The sequence below is a fragment of the Oncorhynchus masou genome, chromosome 14 (genome assembly GCF_036934945.1).
Source record: "Oncorhynchus masou masou isolate Uvic2021 chromosome 14, UVic_Omas_1.1, whole genome shotgun sequence".
NCBI lineage: Eukaryota > Metazoa > Chordata > Actinopteri > Salmoniformes > Salmonidae > Oncorhynchus > Oncorhynchus masou.
Genome location: NC_088225.1, coordinates 6,272,973 through 6,282,386, shown reverse-complemented (window position 1 = coordinate 6,282,386; position 9,414 = coordinate 6,272,973). Strand labels below are relative to the sequence as shown.

Here is a 9,414-nt window from a genome sequence, read left to right as displayed (position 1 = left end):
CATCTTCACACACAACCCACAATGACAAATATGTTTAGATATTTTTGCTAATTTGCGGACACCAGTTAGCTATCATTTGGTCTTATGAATGATGAGGCAATACAACCAAATAAAGGGTATAACAACATCATACTGGGTACAACAGCTAGTCCCTTTCAGTGTTTCTCCTGGGATCTTTTTCAGAACACCCCTGAGTCAATGCACCTTTGGCAGCAAATACAGCATTTTTCTTTAAAAAAATGTAGTCAAGCTCTGTCAAATTGGTTGTTGATCATTGCTTGACAACCATTTTCAGGTCTTGCCATAGATTTTCAAGTAGATTTAAGTCAAAATTGTAACTCAACCACTAACATTCACTGACTCTTGGTAAGCAACTCCTGTGTATATTTGTGTTTTAGCTTATTGTCCTGCTGAAAGGTGAATTCATCTCCCAGTGTCTGGTGGAAAGCAGACTGAAACAGGTTTTCCTCTAGGATTTTGCCTGTGCTTAATTCCATTCCATTTCTTTTTTATCCTGAAAAACTCCCCAGTCCTTAACGATTACAAGCATACCCATAACATGATGCAGCCACCACTATGCTTGAACATTTGGAGAATGGTACTCAGTACGGTGTTAAATTGGATTTGCCCCAGACATAACACTTTGTATTCAATACAAAAAGTGTATTGTTTTAGAAGTTTGTTTTCCAGTTTTACTTTAGTGCCTTATTGCAAACAGGATGCATGTTTTGGAATATTGTGGAGTAACTACAATGTTGTTGATCAATCCTCAGTTTTCTCCTATCACAGCCATTCAACGCTGTAACTGTTTGAAAGTCACCATCGGTCTCATGGTGAAATCCCTGAGTTAGGAGAGATGCCTGTATTTGTGTAGTGACTGGGTGTATTGATACACCATCCAAAGTGTAATTAATAACTTCACCATGCTCAAAGGGATATTCAATGTCTGCTTTCTTTTACCCATCTACCAATATGTGCCTTCTTTGCAAAGCATTGGAAAATTTCCCTGGTCTTGGTGGTTGAATCTATGTTTGAAATTCACTGCTTGGCTGAGGGACCTTACAGATACTTGTACGTGTGGGGTTCAGAGATTATGAGGTAGTCATTCAAAAATCACGTAAACCCTATTATTGAACACAGAGTAAGTCCATGCAACTTATTATGTCACTTGTTAAGCACATTTTTACTTATTTAGGCATGCCATAACAAAGGGGTTGAATACTTATTGACTCAAGACATTTCAGCTTTTAATTTTTCATTCATTTGTAGACATTTCTAAAAACATCATCCTACATTATGCGGTATCGTGTGTAGGCCAGTGACCCAAAAAATATCTACATTTAATACATTTTATATTCAGGTTGTAACACAACATAATGTGGAAAAAGTCAAGGGGTGTGAATGCTTTCTGAAGGCACTGTGTCTGACCATGAAGCAGAGGTTTGGGGCAAACAGAGCTATGTATTTATTCTAAATATATAGCTCTGGGGGGCAACTATACCAACACCTAGTAGTGTCTGTGATTGTCATGTGGCCCTCAATTGAATAAGTGCACTTACAAAACTCGATACTCACATATTTCCTTTTCTCTTTCAACAGCTTGTTGCTAGAGTGTGCAGATGGGCCTGTCCTGTGTGAGTAAGTTGGTCTCCGGTGTGCCCGTACATGTGAGATTGCTGGCCTGCCTAAGTGTGACTGGTCAAAAAATGTACTACGGACCTTGTAATGAAGAAAATGTATATTTGGAAACAGGAATGGCCATGAATGTAGAGTTGAGTGACTGACTAGTATTAACCTGGCAAGAATGTGTTAGCTTACTGTCACTGGAATTGATTGCTGAAAAATGACATTGTACAACTACACAATGTGGAGGGCCCATGAAGACAATATGCCCTCTGCTGGCGATCTAAAAAAAAAGCGTAAATCACCATCTTCCTCTTTATGCAAGACATGTAGCATCCCAAAAAAGAGTCCACATTGCTTTACAAATAGATTTCTATAAGGATACGATATTCTGGTGAGGTCGGTTTGATGTGTCTACCACCGCCTACAGCAGAAACATAAATAACACTTGGACAAATATAGCAGATAAAATCGAATCAAATCAAATTGTTTTAGTCACATGCGCCAAATAGAACAGGTGTAGACCTTACAGTGAAATGCTTACATACAAGCCCCTAACCAACGATGCAGTTTTAAAAATGAATAAATTGGCTAAGTGTATTTATATTGACAATTCTGTGAACTGTCTTGTGGAAGTTTTAAATTGGCACAATACCTGTTAGCAAAGAGGTCTGCTAGAGATGACGTGCAGGAGCTTGCAGGGATTTGTAGTCTTGCATGATGTCCACTTTGATACTAATTTCCATTTTCAAATCTGAGAGTAAATAGAATATATTGATACATTCACCTTGTCCGAGAGATTTATATGGCTATCAAAACGTCACGCCAGAGTACGCCTACACAAAACACAGCCCTTATTTTAAAATGTTTCTAAAATTCCCTATGGGAAAAGTGTATGGTTGAAAAACAATCGGAACCATTTCCCTCTTTGACCGCTAGATTTTATGGGTATTATGACACCTCCACTGTCGGGCTCTATTCCCAGTTATAGAACATGTCTTGCCAAAACTCTATTCTGACTAAACCATGTGGTATGATATTTGAAATTACAGATTTGATTAAATGAATTACGCAAGTGACTGGAGCTTTAAACTTTGCACTTAATCTGTGCCGGTTTGTGCCATTGTGTGCATGTTTGGTTCCTTCCCCTGCCTCCCCTCTGGAAGTCCCTACCATGGGGGCGGGGTCTGCCAGGCTCTGCCCAACCACTAGGGGTGGAGACAGGGGCTTGTGGTTGTTATACCCTCAGGCTGGGCAGGGGAAGGGGGTGGAGCCCCAGGAGCAGGGTGGCGGGTGGGGTGGGGTATAGTGGGGGCCGGGTGTAGGAAAGGAAAAGTTTGACTGGGTGGTATCACAGGGAGTCCCGTCATTTGAGTCAGGGCACACATGCCTCAGCAGTGAGAGGCTCCACTCCCGTTGGTTGGCCAGCATCCCAGGGTAGACGCAAAGACAGAGAGAGAGAGAGAGACTAGGACGACTGAGAATAAGAGAAAAAGGAGGAAAAGAAAGACAGCAAGAAGACAAGTAGACTAGAAAGTGGGAAGAGGAAAAGCTCCAAAGAAGTGGAAGAGTAAGTGTCCCTTCATAGAAAGGAAAAGTATTTGGATTTGACTTTTGGTCAGGGTGGCCCCTTAAAGTTTGTTCTCCCGGTAGTCTATTTTTATCCTCAGTGAGCGTGAGAGCTGAGCGGTGTGTGTTTGGACTTGACAGCCATGGCGGATCCAGCAGGTTTGCAGCAGGAGCGTGTGGCTCTGACCGAGGTGTCTGACGACGATGAGGAGGTTTCCCTGGTAGCCGCAGCGGTCCAGCCCGCCACCGACAGCGATGAAGACGACATTTCAGAAGAAGTGGACCTGGTGCTGGCCACGGGCTCGGGCACCAAGAGTGAGGCGCAGGTCAACGGGGTCATGGTGCTGACCCTGCTAGACAAGATCATCGGGGTGGTGGACCAGATCCAGCAGACCCAGAACGGGCTGGAGGCCAGACAGCAGGACATGGAGAAGTCTGTTTCTTGCATCCAGGGAGAGCTGGCCAAGCTGTCCAAAAGCCACACTGACACGGCCAACACCGTCAACAAGATGCTGGGCAAGGTGCGCAAGGTCAGCGTCAACGTGAAGACGGTCCGCACCAACCTGGAGAAGCAGGCGGGCCAGATCAAGAAGCTGGAGAGCAACGAGAACGAGCTGCTCAAGAGACGGCACTTCAAGGTTCTCATCTACCAGGTGAGAGTGGGAAACGGAGGGGTGTGTGGTCATACATGTTTACCAACAGGCTCTGAGGACAGGCTGAATACAGGTGTGCTATCTGTATTTGACCAGTTTGCTACAGCAGGAAAGTAATCCTGCTTGAACAGGAAATGTGAAATAGTAAGTGGATTGGAATTCATGGACATTTTTGGAGGGTTTGATACATTTTTAGTTAGGATAAATAAAGTCTGACATTTTTTACGTAGAAATGACAAACTTTAGAAGCCTTTTTAAACCTTGAATACAATACAATTTTAATTTCCTGCTGCACAGGAAAATTCTCTGCGGCAACAGAGTGATAAAATGAAGGTAGCATATATTTCGTTTAGTAATGCTTATCCATGAAAGTTATTAGAAAGTGTTAGCAGTGTATCAGTGTTTGAGTGGATCAAAAGATGGATACACAGCCACTTGTGTATGGTAGATTGTAGCAGTGGGTTGCGGTAGGCTGCTTCAGATGTGAGGTGGAGAAACCTTGTACAAGACCACTAGATTCCACCACAGGGTTGGGTGAATTCTCCATGATACATGGGAAAATCATGAGCTGGTGCGAAATACACTCTGAACTTTATTATAACGTTACAGCAACTGTTTTAACGTTCTCTCACCAGAGTGAGTGGCTCCTCACTCAGGGATGAGTTTACCCTAAACAGGTACTGCTCTAGCTGGTATACTTGGCCAAAGCTATTCGGCCTCAGTGAGTTATTTAGACCAGTGAGGTATTTAGACCAGTGAGTTATTTAGACCAGTGAGTTATTTAGACCAGTGAGGTATTTAGACCAGTGAGTTATTTAGACCAGTGAGTTACTTAGATCAGTGAGTTACTTAGACCAGTGAGTTATTTAGACCAGTGAGGTATTTAGACCTGTGAGTTACTTAGACCAGTGCGGTATTTAGACCAGTGAGTTACTTAGACCAGTGAGGTATTTAGACCAGTGAGTTATTTTGACCAGTGAGGTATTTAGACCAGTGAGGTATTTAGACCAGTGAGTTACTTAGACCAGTGAGGTATTTAGACCAGTGAGTTATTTTGACCAGTGAGGTATTTAGACCAGTGAGGTATTTAGACCTGTGAGTTACTTAGACCAGTGAGGTATTTAGACCAGTGAGTTATTTAGACCAGTGAGGTATTTAGACCAATGAGGTATTTAGACCAGTGAGTTATTTAGACCAGTGAGTTATTTAGACCAGTGAGTTACTTAGACCAGTGAGTTACTTAGACCAGTGAGGTATTTAGACCAGTGAGTTATTTTGACCAGTGAGGTATTTAGACCAGTGAGTTATTTAGACCAGTGAGGTATTTAGACCTGTGAGTTACTTAGACCAGTGAGGTATTTAGACCAGTGAGTTACTTAGACCAGTGAGTTTCCACATGAGGTTTCCACATCATTTCAATGAAATTACGTTGAACCAACGTTGAATACATGTTGAATTGACGTCTGCCCGGTGCTGTAGTTTGCATGAAGAATGATACATGGAGTGAGTTCATTGACCTTTCCCAGACCATAGTGTCTCATGGTTGACCAATGCGGCTAATGCTATATAAAGCCAGACCTGTGGGCCGAAATCATAATATGACACCATAAACACAGTAGTACCGGTGGTCCACATGTGATTAAGCCAACGCCCTACCTATGACGACTGATTGTGACAGATGGTTGAAAGCCTCAACACAGTGTAAGATGAAGATGTAATTTTAGTCCTGAAGCGGTGCCATGCTATCTATTCATCATGGCCTAACTGGCTGGAAAACCCACAATAACGCTGTGTGAATATAGAACTGTGGAAAGAGTCAACTCTACTCTACTATAAGTAGTTGTAGCCTCCAACTATATGCTCTTCGCAAGGCTAACCAAGCTGCTTACAAAGCGTTTCTTTTAATTCCGTGTATTTTTGTACTCACTTTCTGCATTACCATTTCCAGAGTATTTGTTTACAGTATGCGCTTGGGGGTATTTATCTTCTCTTTACTTGAGCGTATACAGTGAGTGAAGATACAGTACATATATTGTTTCATGCTCAAATAATAACTTGCTTATGCCCTGGCATGTATTCCTACATTCCTCCCTTACATGTACAGTTGAAGTCGGAAGTTTACATACACTTAGGTTGGAATCATTAAAAATTTGTTTTTCAACTACTCCACAAATTTCTTGTTAACAAACTATAGTTTTGGCAAGTCGGTTAGGACATCTACTTTGTGCATGACACAAGTCATTTTTCCAACAATTGTTTACAGACAGAACATTTCATTTATAATTCACTGTATCACAATTCCAGTGGGTCCGAAGTTTACATAAACTAAGTTGACTGTGTCTTTAAAAAGCTTGGAAAATTCCAGAAAATGATGTCATGGCTTTAGAAGCTTCTGATTGCTAATTGACATCATTTCAGTCAATTGGAGGGGGATCTGTGGATATGATTCAAGGCCTCCCTTCAAACTCAGTGCCTCTTTGCTTGACATCATGGGAAAATTAAAAGAAATCACCTCAGAAAAAAATAGTTGACCTCCACAAGTCTGGTTCATCCTTGGGTGAAGTTTCCAAACACCTGAAGGTACCACGTTCATCTGTACAAACAAAAGTATGCAAGTATAAACACCATGGGACCACGCAGCCGTCATACCGCTCAGCAAGGAGACAAAAGTATCTATATCCACAGTATAACAAGTCCTATATTGACATAACCTGAAAGGCCACCCAGCAAGGAAGAAGGCACTGCTCCAAAACCGCCATAAAAAAAGCCAGACTACAGTTTGCAACTGCACATGGGGACAAAGATTTTACTTTTTGGAGAAATGTCCTCTGGTCTGATGAAATAAAAATAGAACTGTTTGGCCATAATGACCATCATTATGTTTGGAGGAAAAAAGGGGAGGCTTGCAAGCCGAAAAAACACCATCCCAACTGTGAAGCACTGGGGTGGCAGCATCATGATGTGGAGGTGCTTTGATGCAGGAGGGACTGGTGCACTTCACAAAATAGATGGCAACATGAGGAAGGACAATTATGTGGATATATTGAAGCAACATCTCAAGACATCAGTCGTGAAGTTAAAGCTTGGTCGCAAATGGGTCTTCTAAATGGACAATGACTCCAAGCATACTCCAAGTTGTAGCAAAATGGCTTAAGGACAACAAAGTTAAGGTATTGGAGTGGCCATCACAAAGCCCTGAAAACTGAACTGAAAAAGCGTGTGCAAGCAAGGAGGCCTGCAGACCTGACTCCGTTACACCAGCTCTGTCAAGAGGAATGGGCCAAAATTCACCCAATTTATTGTGGGAAGCTTGTGGAAGGCTACCCGAAACATTTGACCCAAGTTAAACAATTTAAAGGTAATGCAACCAAATACTAATTGAGTGTATGTAAACATCTGACCCACTGGGAATGTGATGAAAGAAATACATGCTGAAAGAAATAATTATCTTGTAACGTTCGTCGTTAAGGGTAGGCGTGATTAAAGTTCATCATATTTTATTAAAAATGTGAACCAGCCAAAAAAACTAAACAATACAGTGAACAAAACACTTCATCACGCAAAATACATGCAACCAAACAAAGACAAGATCCAACAACTGAAGGTGGAAAAAAAGGGCTGCTTCAGAATGATCCCCAATCAGAGACAACATTCTTAAAATAAAGTGGTGATCCTAACTGACCTAAGACCGGGATTTTTTTACTAGGATTAAATGTCAGGAATTGTGAAAAAAGTTTAAATGTATTTGTCTAAGGTGTATGTCAACGTTCTACTTCAACTGGATGGCTGTCTCTTTGTATTGCCTTCTCCATAGCAACAAGCGGGGGTACCTTTCCCCTGTGTCTCAATACAGAGTAGCCTCATTACATAGTACCAGGCTGTATACCTCCCAGTCACACCACTCCAGTGTGCATACATAACGTCCTAGTCAAGCAGAGGGATTCCGTTATGATGAGTGAGGGAAAGAGAAGGGAGTCTGAACAGTCCCTCTCTCTGTGGCAGCCTGCTACTCCATGGGCTGGTGTTTTTTTAGCCTTGCGTGCTGCAATGTCTGTCTAATGGCTTGCAGCTGGCAGCCTCATGACAGGGCGAGACTTTGGGTAGTTTGCAACCTGGCTGGGGGCAAGTTCTGTGATGTCTTGTCTCCTATTCAGACCTGGGTACAAATACATGTGCCTTTGAGTATTTGGTATTTAAAATGCTTTTTTTGTGTATTTGAGTATTTTCCGATACACAGCCCAAAACAAGTACTTTTATTTGAGTATTTTAATGGTTATTTGTAAAAAATAATAGCAAAAAAAAAGTATAAATAATTGTATTTTACAGCATTTTCAAATACTCAAATACTATTTTCAAATATCTGTGTTAATTGCATGGGAGTGTTTTTGAGTGAGTGTTTTTCAGTATTTCAAATACTTTCCAAGTACATTTCCAAATGCATAAAAGTATTACATTTCTTGTCTTTTCAATTAAAATATATCTGAATAATTACTTTGAATTTATGTGAAAGTAATTGAGATTTTAAATTGTATTTGAACCCAGTTCTGCTCTTATTAGCTGGCATGATTACAGTACAGTATATCAACCAGAGGAGAAGAAAGCAGAGGAAGGACTTATTTGGAAAATCTATTTTGCCTAATGCCTAAATTATATATTTTGTCTTTTAATCTTTAGAAATGCCTATAGAGGAGGTCAATATAATGCCTTATAAAACATTGACATATGTTCACACGCCTGCTTTTTCTGAACATAATTAACTAGAAGAGATTTAAAGGTACGTCAATATCTGGTTGCTGGCTGTTGGAGGCCATCTTGATCAGTTTATTCTAGAGTGTCTGCATTGGCTTGCGGTCTTGTTTTCAGATCCCCTTCCTGGAATGTCCACTGTGGCACTAGGTTACACTATTGGTTACACTATTGGCATTTAGCAGGAACCCAATCGGAGACGGCCGGTCTTAATAAATTACCTCAGTAAGGGAGGGGCCCCCTGCTGTTTGACACACTGCTCCTATCGCCCAGTCCCGGATTCTGTCTGAGGCATTCTGACTTCTTTTACAATCTGTGTGCGTGGGAGCAACCTAATGTGAAGTGAAAAGTATTACAACACGTTTTGGTTTCTCTGTTTACTGATGCCTTGTCATTCCCCCAAATTCATGCTTAATCAAGTTCCAACAAAGCCATGGATGGAGCTGAAAATTTCTGTCACATTTAGTTCCTCATCCTCTCCATCACCTGTGCTTTGCCATTCAAGACAACTAATACTTACCGTTGAACTGTGACGGCGTTAACCTTGACTCCCATATTACTCTATGAACCTTGACCCCTATGTTAGTGAATGTACTTTCTAACTTTCAGAATGGTGACTGACTGAATGCCACTGCTGTTACTGTCTGAACTGTCAACTGTGACTCCACACCACTGTAACTGTCTGAACTGTGACTCTACCAGTAGTCAGTCGTATGAACTGTGGCCTTCATGTTGCCGTAGTCCTACACGGTTCAGTCCCAGCTCTATTTATTGCCAGCAACTGCACGGTGTCGCGTTAAATGATATCGGAGGAGCTTGGCCA

At 41.5% G+C, this 9,414-nt stretch overlaps 1 protein-coding gene across 2 annotated transcripts in view; it reads left to right on the top strand.

The window, feature by feature from the left end:
* Positions 1–2,958: 2,958 nt before the first annotated feature.
* LOC135554042 (caveolae-associated protein 1-like) overlaps positions 2,959–9,414 on the top strand; it is a 30,881-nt gene continuing 24,425 nt past the window's right edge. The window contains exons 1-2 of one of the 2 annotated variants that reach the window (XM_064986053.1): positions 2,959–3,193; positions 3,277–3,845. In XM_064986053.1, coding sequence (XP_064842125.1) covers positions 3,336–3,845 — 510 coding nt within the window. In that variant the 5' untranslated portion in view covers positions 2,959–3,193; positions 3,277–3,335. Of the gene's footprint in view, positions 3,846–9,414 lie in introns of both variants that reach the window. The other variant, XM_064986052.1, reaches the window with a different exon arrangement.